This window comes from Dermochelys coriacea, chromosome 2 (assembly GCF_009764565.3).
Source record: "Dermochelys coriacea isolate rDerCor1 chromosome 2, rDerCor1.pri.v4, whole genome shotgun sequence".
In the NCBI taxonomy this organism is placed as follows: Eukaryota; Metazoa; Chordata; order Testudines; family Dermochelyidae; genus Dermochelys; species Dermochelys coriacea.
The window spans coordinates 187000603-187015095 of NC_050069.1; the positions used below are offsets into that span (position 1 = coordinate 187000603).

General features: G+C 39.9%; 1 protein-coding gene across 1 annotated transcript in view; it reads left to right on the plus strand.

The window, feature by feature from the left end:
• SUSD5 (sushi domain containing 5) overlaps positions 1-12887 on the plus strand; it is a 71919-nt gene extending 59032 nt beyond the window's left edge. The window contains exon 5 of the mRNA XM_038392411.2: positions 4724-12887. Coding sequence (XP_038248339.1) covers positions 4724-5994 — 1271 coding nt within the window. The 3' untranslated portion in view covers positions 5995-12887. The remainder of the gene's footprint in view (positions 1-4723) is intronic.
• The last annotated feature ends 1606 nt before the right edge of the window (positions 12888-14493 follow it).

Genomic DNA, 14493 nt, shown 5'->3' on the forward strand with positions numbered 1-14493 from the left:
CACCACACACAGGGAAAAAGAGAGAGAAAGAGAGTATGGAGGGGGTTGGGGATGGGTTGGTTAAATACCAATATATAAAATCAATGTTACACCCTCACCTCACCTGGATTACTGTGATACCCTATCTCAAAAGGGATATTTTAGAAATAGAAGGCTTTCAGAGCCAGGTGCGAAGACTGATTACACACATGTAAAAATTTCCATATGAAGAGAGATTGGGACTGTTTAGAGAAGAGATGAGTGAGAGGGAATATAGGTTTACAAAATAATTACTGGCAGACAAGGTAAACTGTGTGCTCCTATTTGCCCTGTTTCATATCACAAGAACACGGGGACATAAAACGATCAAGCATGCCAGTAGAGCACATTGCAGAAAGAGACAGATTGTGTGGAAGTGCTTCTCTCTCTGTATGAATCGGAGCCATCTATCTCCATGGGCCAGCAGACTCGGCTGGAAAGAGAGAGAGAAGGCAGGAAGGACTCTGCCTAGCCTGAAACACTGACAAGACTTGCTCTTTTTTCAGAGTAGCAGCCGTGTTAGTCTGTATTCGCAAAAAGAAAAGGAGTACTGGTGGCACCTTAGAGACTAACAAATTTATTAGAGCATAAGCTTTCGCATCCGATGAAGTGAGCTGTAGCTCATGAAAGCTTATGCTCTAATAAATTTGTTAGTCTCTAAGGTGCCACCAGTACTCCTTTTCTTTTTGCGAAGACTTGCTCTGCCTCACAGAATGGGTGAGATCAGACCAGGGTGGAGCAGGAGCTGCATCTCAGGACTTTTATTTTGAAAAAATCTGTTAATCTCTAGTGCTTTTTAAGAACAGGTTAAGAAATTCCCTTATAAATTTGTTAGTCTCTAAGGTGCCACAAGTACTCCTGTTCTTTTTGCGGATACAGACCGACACGGCTGCTACCCTGAAACCTTATAAATTCTGTGTTCCTTGCCTTCCTACCACACTTTCCCCAGAAGAATTAAACTAGAAGTCAGAGCGGATCTCCGGGGTGGTGGGGGAGCATGTGTAGGCAAAAAGGAGGAAGTCTACACAGCATTTTGGACCCCCTGGGAGCAAACCTGAGAACATGCATTGACAGATTCAGATAAGCGGGCCTCTAAAAGTAGCTGCATAGACAACGTTTTGAAGTTTAGTGTTGGGTTAGAGCTTGGGCTCTAAAGCCCACACCCTTCCCTACGCTTTAGGGTTGCCAATCCTCCAGGATTGTCCTGGAATCTCCAAGAATTAAAGATTATGTCATGTGATGAAATTTTCAGAAATACATCCAAGCAAAAGTGGTAACCCTGCTAGGCTTCAGAACTCCATCCCAACCTGCAACTTCAAAGTGCCGTCAATGCAGCTATTTTTAGAGCACCCAGCATGAGTCTCTGGGCAAGGAGGCTCATTCTCACATACTCCAAAACACTGCGTAGACAGACCTAGGCGGCTCAGAAGGTCTGAGGTCCTGGTTCCAGGGTCAGGGGCAGTTGTAGGGTTGCCAACTTTCTGACTGAACAAAACCAAACACCCTTGTCCTGCCCCTTCTCCGAAGCCCCAGCCAACTCACTCCATCTTCCCGCCTCCCTCTGTCACTCGCTGCCCCCCATCCTCACTCGCAGTTGGATTGTGTAGTCCACAGTGGCTTAAAAGTATGTAGGGTCTACTTACAGAGAGTGACTGGGCCAGGTTGTAACAGGCATCACACAGGGAATTTTTAGGAGGGATTTGAATAAGTAGGAGGTGGTGGCTTGGCAAGCAGGCATGAGGCCTTCTTTCCAGAGGGCACTGTGGAAAAATTAATGAGTGGGAGAAGGGAATTAAGGCATCGAGGCCGGCATGTTGTAGCTGTTTTATGTTTTGTTGACATTTATATGTGATTTTATTTTACAAACCTGTTGATTAAATATTCTGGTAATCTTCCAAATACCAGTTAAGGTAAGAAAGACTGCACGAGCACATTTTATGAATAGTTAGAGGAATTTGTGTCCTACCAGAGATGTTTGTGCTTCAAAGGGTTGAATTCTCCTGTCTGCTAAATCCACTCTGCATCGCATGGAAGATTTCCCATGTTTTTAACTGACCAGAGAGGGCCATTGGAGAAGTTTCTCTGTCTGGGGAAAATTCTCTGCTGGTGTATCTGCTTCCTACACCAGACACATCCTAACCCTTTGTTATGAGGGGAAGCAGGGAGTGTGTTGGGGGAAGGGGTTCGGTAGAGTGAAGCTACACATTACCCTCATAGTGTAAGTCAGCACAAGGGTGCAGCTCTCTTACATGCTTTGGGGCCAGGGATGGAGCCCACTGTCACTCAGAATCTGAGAGAGGCCCCAGTCAAGAATCTCACCCTAAATTGTTAGCCTATAACAAGACAGTAAAAACACAAGACTTTGTACATTATAGACTGATGCATTGAAAGTTTCCTGTTATTGATTTCTTTCCTGCCTCTCGCTAGGCTCAGGTTCATTGCTTCAGTATCTCCACTGAAGGTTAAACAGTCTCTGGTTTTTCTGAATCAGTTTATTTTCCAGGCTTGTATGCCAGCACGAACCAGGAGCAATTGCATCTACTTTCAATTGAGTAAAACTGGTGTGAGCTCAAAATCAGGCATCCTGCCTAGATAGCAAAATTTTCATTGGACTGTAATTATTTCTCAAATAACAGCAGAAATATAAATAGTAATGCAGTCTTCTATTTTTTGTCTTTAATTGAAACTTTTGTTTAGTGTTGTGAGCCTTGATTATTTCAGGCTGTTGTGCAATGAGTAGTGGGGATGAAAGGGCTGGGGGAGTGCCTCTATATCAAACTCAAACATGATGTTATTTCCCCCATACTGCACTTGATTGTTCTTTGGTAACCGTAGGTGCTGGAACTAGGAGTGCTGGGGGTACTGCAGCACCTCCTGGATTGAAGTGGTTTCCATTATATACAAACTTTAGTCTGGTTCAATGGCTCTCAGCATCCCCACAGTAAAAATTGTTCCAGCTGCCCTCTTGGTAACAATATATTTATTGAAATAGATGTGTAGGCCAAATGGTGATGGCTGAGGGCATTATTCTGAATTCTAGGTTTCAGTATTTAAATACCTGGCCCCATAGTTTTATATCCCAGCAGGCAAGTCTTTCATTCTTCTGAGGTACATAAATACAGATCCATATCACATACAGTGAGTGTTTTCCAGATGAGACTTTTCAAAACTGATGTCCTGTCTGCTCTGCATGGACAAAGTCCCATGGTACATATCAGAAGATCAAAGGTTTCCCTGTGTATCCCTAGCCAGAATTTCCCCTACCCTGTTATTGTGCAGAATGCGAAGGGCCCCAGGGCTGCTACCCTCCCACTAAAGAGCTGACTGTATTTCAGTGGCAATATCATTCCTCTGTGTTTATATGGTCTAATCTGATAGTCCTTTTTGAGGCATACTCCCATTGACTTCGATAGTCAAGACTTAGTTTGACCCTTCAGGTCAAATACATCAAATACTACTTCGAAAGTAGAGTTTTAGCAATGTATTCTAGAAATTGTTTTAGTCTTTCCTTGAAGAATACCTTGATAAGAGCAAGCTGTTTTTACACAATCAGCAGTTATATACTTTTTGTTGCATACGGCGGTCTAGCATTAGAGATTCAAAGTGAAATCCTGGCCCTTTAGAAGTCAATGGCAAAACTCCAATTGACTTCAATAGGCTCAGGATTTCAACACCCTTTGTCTTGTTGATATTTGGTATAAAAACAGCATCAGGTCTGACTTTTATAAATTTGGCAGTGCTAATCATTGGGAAGCAGTTTCTGACAATGGAATATAGTTCCCAGAAAAAAAGCTTTAAAGAGGTATTATGGTTGGAAATATTAAACCCCAACACTAAGAGAACATTTAATTGGAATATCAATGTTGATAGTGTAAGGCTGCAAAGTAAAACACTCAGGGATCAGGAAATGTCTGTAAACCTTAACTTTAGCTCTTGGCATGTATACATCAGTCAATTTCCTGATCACATATGGATGAGAAATTCCTATCAATTCACATATGCACAAGCACAGTGTCAGTGGAACACTGGGACACCATTAAAAATATGATAAAAATTGTGCATAATAGATGACATTATATACACACATACACATATTTAAACATTCATAAATTGGGCACATAAAAATTATTTTTCACCAGACCACTGGAAGGCATGTGTCCCAGGGAATATTTTCCTGTAAATATTTAGAACTATTTTTAAAAATTTGAAACTTTTGAAACAAAAGCAGAACAGTCTTTTTTCCTCCCATTTTTCCCCCTGCTTGAAAATGGCTGAACTGTTTTGCTCAAATTTTTAAAAATGTTTCCCTCAGGGAGCAGAGTTGGAAAACAGTCCAAAAGGTGAACACTTGATAAAATTATAAGCAACTGAAAAGGCTCTTTAGAGTGGAAATATGTATGCAACTTTAACTGAGGGCATAATAAATTGTGTGTGTGTTTTTTAAGAGCGTTGGAAAGTCGGTAAATTTAAAGTTAAAATTGTAGCAACATTATCCAAACTGTATATAACTTGCTATAATATATCAGAGTTGTGGTGACCACTTATATTTCAAGGAAAGGCAGAACTACATGTAAAATATGGTAAGCCATGTTTTAAGGGACACCACCACTGCACAACACTTAATTCAAAGCATAACAACAAATCTTCATTCCAGGAGCCCACTGTTTTTTCTACCAAATTAAACTTTTTTAAAAAACTTTTTCAGACGAAACTGAGGCACACATTGACTATGAAGATAATTTTCCCGATGACAGATCAATGCCTTTGGCTGAGCATGAGGAAGAGCGTGGCGAAGAGGAAGGGGAGGAGGAACAAGAGCAGGAATTTTCCCACCCTAAAGATACAGAGGCAGAAAGAGCTGGAAGCAGCAAAGATGTTACTCAGGATATAGATTCTACTGAAAAAGGAAGCAAGGCATCAACTGAATCACCTGTGTCACTGCTGAGCCAAAAACACTTGTTTTGGTTCCCTGCAGAGTCTTTCAATGACCCTGAATCTGACAAAGACACAAACGATGCCACTAAAACACAATTTTCTGATGGCAACAACCACATTGGAGTGAAAACCATCCATAATGAACCTGGAAACAAAATGATTTATGACAGCAAGGATTTCCCCATTGGACCTGTTCTTGTGAACAATGATACAAAAGCAATGAAAGATACAGTCACCAATACTGATGAATCCTGGTTAGATGGTTACCCTGTAACTCAGGAAGCAGTAGAGGATGACGAAGAGGAGGATAAGGTTGATGGATCAATGGGAACAGAAGATGACATTCTTACAACTGATCAACCAAATCATGTTGAAGTTAGAAAGGCAGGCAACAGTAATCCAGCTCCAGACAAGGATTTAACACAGATCATGGCAGCCCCAACAAGGATGCGTGATTATGGGATCAAAGAAATACCATTGGTACTAACACCAACAAGTGCTCCTGAGAACGTGAGTGCTAGCAAGGGCTCTGAGGATGTGATCAGGTACCACCCAACTACATCTTTGGGATTTGTGATTCAGGAGTCTACTACAACTACACAGCATGACCACCCCACCTTGAAAACTGCTACATGGAAAACCTCTACAACAGTCAGTCCCATTGACCATATTCCATATCCAGAGGCAGAAAAAACAACAGCATACCCAACACAAGCAGCAGCAACCACTACACCAACTCAGGATGTCTTTTCTGACTCACTGTCTAATGAATTACTTGAGCAAGAAAATCTCACTTATGGCACAGGAGAAAAACTTCTCCCCACTTCTGAACCTTGTGTAGGAGAGGATTGTCCTAGCCCAAGTAAAGGTCCCATGATAGCTATCACTGTGATTGTTCTATGTTTATTACTGTTTGCATCTATACTGGCAGTGTGGTGTTTCAAAAAACGGCAACAGAAGAGTTCTGTATATAAATTGAACGGAAAAGATCAGGCTAGACATCCCCATCACCACCAACAGATTGAAATGCAGAAAGTCTAACCTGCTACCTATTTTCTAGCAGACACTACAAAGCAAGAAAAAAAGTCATATGAATGGTGGACACTAAAATCCATCAGTGCAGGAAGCAGGGGGCAAAAAAACAAACAAAAAAACCTGTGTGGGACAAAAGGAAGTTCAGCTGTTTGAAATAACTTAATATAACTTGACATTTCAGTGTTAAAGAATCTGTACATTTTTACCACAAGGGTCTTTTTGGAGATCTCAGCAAAAAAGAATGTGTTTGGTAGTGCAACTGGAGATCATTCAACATTTACATTTTGCTCATATTAATAAATAAAAGCAAATTCTTTGTCTATGACATTATCTGGTTACAAGCCAATGGCAGGACTGGTCAGACCTTTCTACTTTACTCTCAATGAAACAAAAGAGATGCGGGCAAAAGTCTCTCTTTGAGCTACCACATATGTTGGCGTTAGTTCTAAAAGAAATAACAAACCAAATTTGTCAGAGTAGATCAAAACCAATGATTACATGGCATATCATGTGAGGAAAAATATGTGGTACAGTATGTTAATGTAATGGGTGATATTGCATTTGGAGAGATGAGTACTAAGGTACTTTTCTTCAATGTTGTGAAATTTTCTTGAAGCACATTAACCAAACATGTAGGACATTAGGATACTTTGGGGTGGGGGGGGTATTGTTTTAACCTTAGGAAAGAAGAAGCTTTTTTTATATTAATTTTTTTGTGTGGAAGTAATGCTTTCTCACTGGAATTGAGATAATACAAATATTAGAAAACTCCATTCTTCCTTTAAAATAAGTAAGCACTGTGGTAGTCAGTGCACTCCTCCTTTCAGGTGCTATGAGTAGCCCCTTACTCATCAAGGAGTCAGACAGGAATAAAGCCCTTGGCAGGAAAATACATCTAAAGTAATTTGTTCTTCTGAGTAATAGTGCTTTAAGACCAACTGATCCAGTTGTTGAATTTAAATACAGTCTATAACGTATGAATTAAAAACATTATGTAAAATATATTTGCCACATTATTCTATGGGATGACTGAAGTACATTTGTATATTCAAATATGTTAAAAAAAAAAAAAAAGATCTTGGGGTCATCACGGATAGTCCTCTGAAAAACTGTTCAATGTGCAGCAGCAGTCAAAAAAAGCTAACAATATTAGGAACCATTAGGAAAGGAATAGATAATAAGACAGAAAAATGTCATGATATAAATCTATGGTACTCCAATACTTAGAATACTGTGTGCAGTTCTGGGTACCCCATCTCAAAAAAAATATTACAATTGGAAAAAGCATGGAGAAGGCCAACAAAAATTATTAGGAGTATGGAACAGCTTCCAGATGAGGAGAGATTAAAAAGAAGAGGACTAGTCATCTTAGAAAAGAGAGGAGTAAGGTGGGAGATGTTAGAGGTCTATAAAATCATGAATGGTGTGGAGAAAGTAAGTGTTATTTACCCCTTTACATAACATGAAAACCAGGGATCCCCCAATGAAATTAAGAGACAGCAGAGTACTTCTTTGCACAGTCAACCTATGGAACTCATTGCCAGGTGATATTGTGGAGACCAAAAGAATAACTGTTCAACAAAGAATGAGATAAATTCATAGAGAAAAGGTCCATCAGTAGCTATTAGCCAAGATGGTCAGGGAGGCAACCCTGTGCTTTAGGTGTCCCTAAACCCCTGACCACCAGTAGCTAGGACTGGACAACTCAATAATTGCTCTGTTCCGTTCATTCCCTCTGAAGTATCCAACACTGGCCACTGACAGAAGACAAGATGCTGGGCTAGACGGACCACTGGTCTGACCCAGTATGGCCATTCTTATGCTTTTATTCTCTGATGAACTGAAGGGGAGTGGAAAGTGGTCAAAGAGATTATGTGGAACAGTGGGAGATACATACGTTCATAAAAACTGCTTATTTTGGTTTGAAGTATAAAAACAAACCTAGGCAAGAAAGACCTTGCCTAGTTGTTATAATGAAAACTCTTGCCTTTTAGATTGAATGTTGTTTCAGTTATTGCAAACTTCCAATATAACATCCTATTTAGAATTGTTAAGAATAAATATGGGAGTGAGGGAGATTGAAGATGGCTTCTATCATCCCTGGAATAATTTTGCTTATTTAGGAATGAAAAAATGTTACTGTTTGTTCTTACTTGTCCTAATGACAAAAGAAGTACTCGTAACTATGAATAATCTGCAGGTCAGAAATGAGCTTGTCTTCTACTCCTTACAGTGCAGTCTCAGCCAAAATAGTCAAGTTATTCAATAGATCAAAGCATAAAGGGGGAAAAAGGTGAAATATTGAAAGATTAATCAGTGGAGATCATATAGGACCAAGTTCTGTCTTCAGTTACAGTGGTGTATATTCTGCATAACTTTGGCCCCATCTTGGGTAACTCAACCCCTATATACTGGTAACAAAAATTAAAAACAGGATTTTAAAAATATAACTACACATTTTGTGAAAAAATATGACTTTATAGTGAGCAAGAGAAGTTGAGTATTGTTACCTGGATATAGACAGCAAGAATAGAAACTGTGTAAATAGTGTGTTTCCTGTTATATTGCATGATTTTAATGTGTTCTAGAATATGAAATAACCTAGGATTACAGTTGTAAAATATTTTTATGAGTTAACTTTTTTTAAACAATGGATTTAGCACTAAGTAACTTTATGGAGTCTGTTAACTCAACTAAAACATACTGTGTTATCTGTGTGGAAATATACTGCAAAATAAATGCAAAAAACATCAATTTTTTAAACTTTTTTTAATCAAAGCACCAAATCAGTGTTACAGTTTTGCATAGTGTTATTTGAATGAAGTAGCTCAACAAGCTAAGTAAACAAAGTCAATACTGTTAGTGTCAGGAAACGTACATGATGTAAAAATCATACACAAATAAAGTTACAAATACAAACTGCATGGGGCTCTTGTGAGACTCTCAGATGCTTGTTATTCATGAAAAGGAACAAAATGTACAGTAACGTAGTACTCTGAGGTATCTACAAAGGCAGGGAGGAGAAGGGTGGCAGTGTGTGTTGTTATTCAAATAACTGACTAAACAAATTTGTTTGTAGAGGAAATACTGGTCTATCCATCAGGGATTTCTTGGAGCAGATATTTTGATATTAGAATTAGTCAAAAAGTGTTAAGTCCAAGTCATCAGCCCGATTCTATTCAGCAGAATGTTTTTTCCTCCTGAAATTTACATCCTGAACTAGAATGCTGTTTGCACTTGTGGGTACTTAATTACCAGAGAGACACTGACCAAAATAATGGGGGGTGGGAGGGGAGGGGAAGGGAAGGGAAGGAGAAGGGGAAATCAAACTCTCCTTTCATGTGTAGCTTGGCTGATCAACTAAGGCGGGGTGTGGAGAGCATAATAAATACAAATACTGGAAGGATGAAAAGGCAAAAGTGAGGGGAGGAATTACTTAGCATAGTAAAAGTGTATAACTAGCAGCAATGGGCTGAAATTAAGACAGGGAAAATTGAGGTGGAATATCAGGAAAAATAATGACAGTGATATCTGGTAGCTGGCAGAGCAGTCTGTCTTCTTATGTGACCATCACTGTAGTGTCTTCCTCAAAGGAAGCTCTACAATTTGACATTTTAAAACTAGATTGGACAAAAGACTAGAAGATTTAAACAAGGGAAACTCGGAGGGAAACTGAATAGATGGCCTATAAATCAATCCCCCCGCCCTCCTTTATCTTTAGACTCTATAAGGGTATGTCTACACTGAAAAGAAAAACCTGCAGCAACAAGTCTCAGAGCCTGGGTCAATTCATCGGGGCTCAGGATGAAGTGCAGACGTTCCCACTTGGGCTGGAGCCTGGGCTCTGAAACCTGGTGAGGGAGGAGGGTCTCAGAGCCTGGGCTCCAGCCCGAGGTAGAACATCTACACTGCTATTTTTAAGCCCGCAGACCACGCTCTGTGAAGACGAGTAAATTGACCTGGGCTCTGAGACTCAAGAGCTGCAGGCTTTTCTTTGTAGTGTAGACATAGCCTCTGAGATCTACTTCTTGTCCTCCATTCTATAAAAACAGCTTGCCTCTACTGTTTGTGAGTGATCCTGCAAATATTTACCACCAGGAAGAGAGGTTAATACTTTGAGGTGTTCCACTGAAATTAATGAGGTTCTTCACAGGAGCAAGCCCTAGTTCTGGCAAGGTTTGTGGGATCAGTCTCTTTAATAGAAAGGGTCATTCTCTCTCCTCCCCTAAACAAACGTAAAAACCCCCTGATCTCTGGACTCTCTCTCTGTAGTTGTCTTAACATTTACTGACCATGTCACACCACATTTATCTCATAGCACAGCTTCATGGAGTAGTAGGAATCCCACAATATATACCCATATCTAGAGAGAGATTTTTATGGCTTCTTGCTAGGGATGATGGATTGATAAAACTGCATCAGTTTTTAAACTATATAGCCCTGGATTTACATATTCACTAATTTGTAATGCTAAGAAACAACATGGTGCTATCAATGGAAGATCATGTTAAAATAGTTAGGACAAAAATTGATCAGGCAAATATATGACTCGTCATTTTACAGGATTATGCTCCAGACAGCAAATAAATGTCTCAACACTTTTTGCAGATAAATGGTAGAGACTGACACATAGGAACAAAGCTAATCTTAAAACAGTATATGCAGTTACAGCTCTGACTCCCATAATCCCATTATTTTAAAATAAGTAAAAATTCCATGGCTTTCCAAATGTAAAAATGAATCATATTAATCACTTAATGCCATTTAAACACACCAATCCAAAAGCTATATTAAAGAGGGTAGGGAGGAGGTCAAAAATAAAAAACTTCTACCCAAAGGTTAGCATTTATAAGTTTTAAAAACCAAGAACTCAACAGAATTTTGTTTCCATACATCACCAAACGCTTTTGGGGGGGAGGGGAGGAGAGTCTAAGCAATTTAATATTTCCTTTAAAAAAAGTCTCCATTTATTACTTTTTCTCTAGGCACTGAAGAGGAGTTAAGATACAAAAACCCAATCTGCTGGTGTGTGTAGTCTGATTTACAAAACTTTTGGCTATTTCTTACTCACATCTCTTTTTGTATGTAGCTTAAACTCTCCACACTAGGTCATTCACGCATTGAGTCACCAGAAAAAAGAAGTCGCTGTTTAAAGGATGGCAGACAACCAAAAGTTCAGACAGCAGCAATGAAGGATTAGTTGTGGGTTTTTCTCACTGCCCTGCTGCAAACTGCATCACAGCTCTATGTTCAAACATTATTAAATTGAGTATGTTTTCTCTGGCATCAGCTACTTCTCTCCACAGTTTAAGTATTGAATTTTTTTCTGAACTGAAGTAGTTTTGGTTTACAGCCCACATTAGAACTTAAAAAACATATTTCCATAGTAGCTGGCATATGCAGGCAACTGTTTATCCTCAACAGCAGCCATCATAAACATGAGTACATTTACAGTCCAACACATCTTTGTCTGTTTGCAACTCAGTATTTAGAGCTGTAAGAAGTGCAGGTTATTAAAAATCACTTTTTAATGTAACCCCTTTAAAGGGACAGATTTCCTGTGTTCGCCTTTGCTGTCAATATCCACCAATATTAACTTTCTTGAATGCAGGGATATGCAATGGAGGTTAGTTACAGCAATGGGGTAAGCCATATAAAGCAGAATGTTCTAATATGGTTTTAGAAGGAATAGTTTGTTTCTGAGGTACATCTTTAGTTATATCTATGAGCATAGTTCTATTCTGTAAAACATGTATGTAAAAATGGCACCTTCTTAGTCAGAAGTATTTCCCCAGAGATATTCAGAATCACATCTGCTTTAATTATTAATTAATTTTTTAGTCTTGGTAGCATTGCAAAGCAATACAGCTCATGGGGAGAGAGAAAGGGAGAGAACTGGATTCTGTTTTGCTAAAAGTTTACGAATTGGCAACAGAATTATTAATTAAGGTTTCATGGCAGAATCTTTATTGCTGGCAGTGTGAGAGAAAGAACCCAGCTTAACTTTCAGATTCCAGGTTGAATTTGCAGGAACTGACCGTTAGAAAGAGGTTTTTTTCCTTCTAAACTGAACATATTTAATACAGAAATCACTGAGACAGTAAATATGAAATCCATTATGCCATTGTATAGTAGCTTTTCAGAACATAACTACTCTAATGTTTGAACAATACAAGAAACCACCACAACTAGTATCTATTTTATTTGAATGAATGTTGAAGTTTATGAAAGTAAGTTACTTAGAAGCAAGTGAGGCACTAAAGTAGCTAGAAAGAGTCCATGCTAGAATCCTCAATACAGCTCTGCCAAATAAACTCACTCCCAACTTGCAAAACTGCTAATAGTCCAGTCCTGATTCACAGTCTTCAGGTCAATAGAGATTGTCACTATACCCAACTGTCTGATAGTTTAGACATGTGGACAAATACCATTGGGAACTAGACTGTGAAAACCAAAGTCTGTGACCCAATTTGAGCTAAAACTTCCAGGAAATTCAGTATCCTGCAAAAGGCCTGTGCAAAGCCCTCTGTCCAACATAAGATCTTAACATAGAGCTTAAGTGGGGCAGAAGGCTTGGTGCTAACCATACCCTCTGGGATCAATTTCATTCAGTGTTCACCAGTAAATGCTGACTACATTATTATTTGTGTAATCTGCAACAGGCTATTACATAACTGCTTGTGGGCAGCAGGAGGCGGCTCAGAGAGACTAAGAGCAGTTATCCAAATATCTTGCTGGGTTATTAGAAAAAAGCAAGCAATTATAAAAGGCTCGATACTACAGTTCTGTCATAGGCAAGACCACCACTGAGGTCAGTTGAGTTATGCCCACATATGGGTGGTAAGATGAGGTGCAAGATGGCTATGTGCACCAATGCCACATGTTAAAGTGGTATGGAACACACTTCTGTCAAAACTGCCACATGTACACAGTAGCTTGAATGAGATGCAGTCCAAGAGAAGGAATGGAGCATAAATAAGCCTTGAATAAATATTAAAAGAAAATGAAGATATAATACCAAAATCTCACCAACTAGGCAGAAGTTGCTAGGACAAAGGCACTTGCAGGAAATTTTTTTTTTTTTGAGTGCAAGAATGGGGGGGGGCACTGCCCTGCCCACCTGCTGACCCCAAGAAGAAATGCACAGATTTATTGCAGTAACACATAGTGTTGGCATTTACCAATAGCAACAGAAGAAAAATCACTTGAAAGAACATGAGAATGTTGAAAAAAGCTGCATTAAATATTAAAGGACTGGAAGAGCTGGAGCCCTGTACTTGTTAAAATTGAACTGGCTTGGGACCATATGTAGTGGAAATTACTAAAGTCATAAAAATGCACATGAACAAAATGAAAACAGATCACTGCCATTTTAGAAGGTACATGAATTTTTACATACATAGTTTACAGTATAGAACACCACTCATAGATAAGGCTCAGCTTTTGTCATAGATATTTTTTAGTAAAAATCACAGACAGGTCACGGGCAATAAACAAAAATTCATGGAAGCTTATGACCTGTCCCTGATTTTTACTAAAAATATCCATGACAAAATGGGGAGGGAGGAGGGTCTAATCCCCGCCCGCGCTGCTATGGAGGAGTCCCCCATTGTGGCTGGGCTGCTGCAGGGTTCCCTGCTGCCTGCCACGACTGTGCAGCTGCAGGAGAGCTCCTGCCAACTGTTGCGGCTGGGCTGCGGCGGGGTCCCCCTGCCCTCCCCCACCGTGGCTGGGCTGCTGCAGGGTCCCCCTGCCCTCCCCCACCGTGGCTGGGCTGCTGCGGGGGGGTCCCCTGCCTCCTGCCGCAGCTAGTCTGCTGCGGGGAGTCCAGCCTCCCGCAGTGAGTGGGAGCTGCTAGGGGCCTCTGAGAGAGAGCTATTGCCTGCCGACAGCAGTCTAGCTCCGGGGCAGAAAATGTCACAGAGGTCATGGATTCCGTGACATAATCGTAGCCCTACTCATAGATAGAACTAAAGATGTACATTAGAAACAAACAAATTGTGGGGAAAGCTAAAAGGAAAAAGATCAAAATGATCACTTAGATGCAAGTAAAACTGGAAAAATCAGTCTCAGTAAGTCAAATTGTGGGCATCCATTCCTGAAGAGGTCTTTAAGGCACTTTATTATTTACTTATTTTTGTATTACAGTAGCACCTAGAGGCTCCACTCAAAGATAAAGGCTCACTGTGCCAGGCATCATACAAATAAGTAACAGGAAGACAGTTCATGCTCCACTGACCTCACAATGTAGGTTTATGAAAACATGCATGGAAGTATCTATCCCAGAACAGCCCCATATGACTCACATGTGATTTCTGAAGGAGAGGCTGAGAATCCTACTGAGAAGACATTTGGGCAGATGACTAACTTTGGATGTCAAGTTTCTAATAGAAGAGATTGGAAACTCTCCTTCCATACATCTTTGAGAGCCAGGGGATACGAGATAACTCCAGAGTAGCAGCCTCTCCTCAAGATCTTGTACTAAGCATACATAAATTCTCTAGG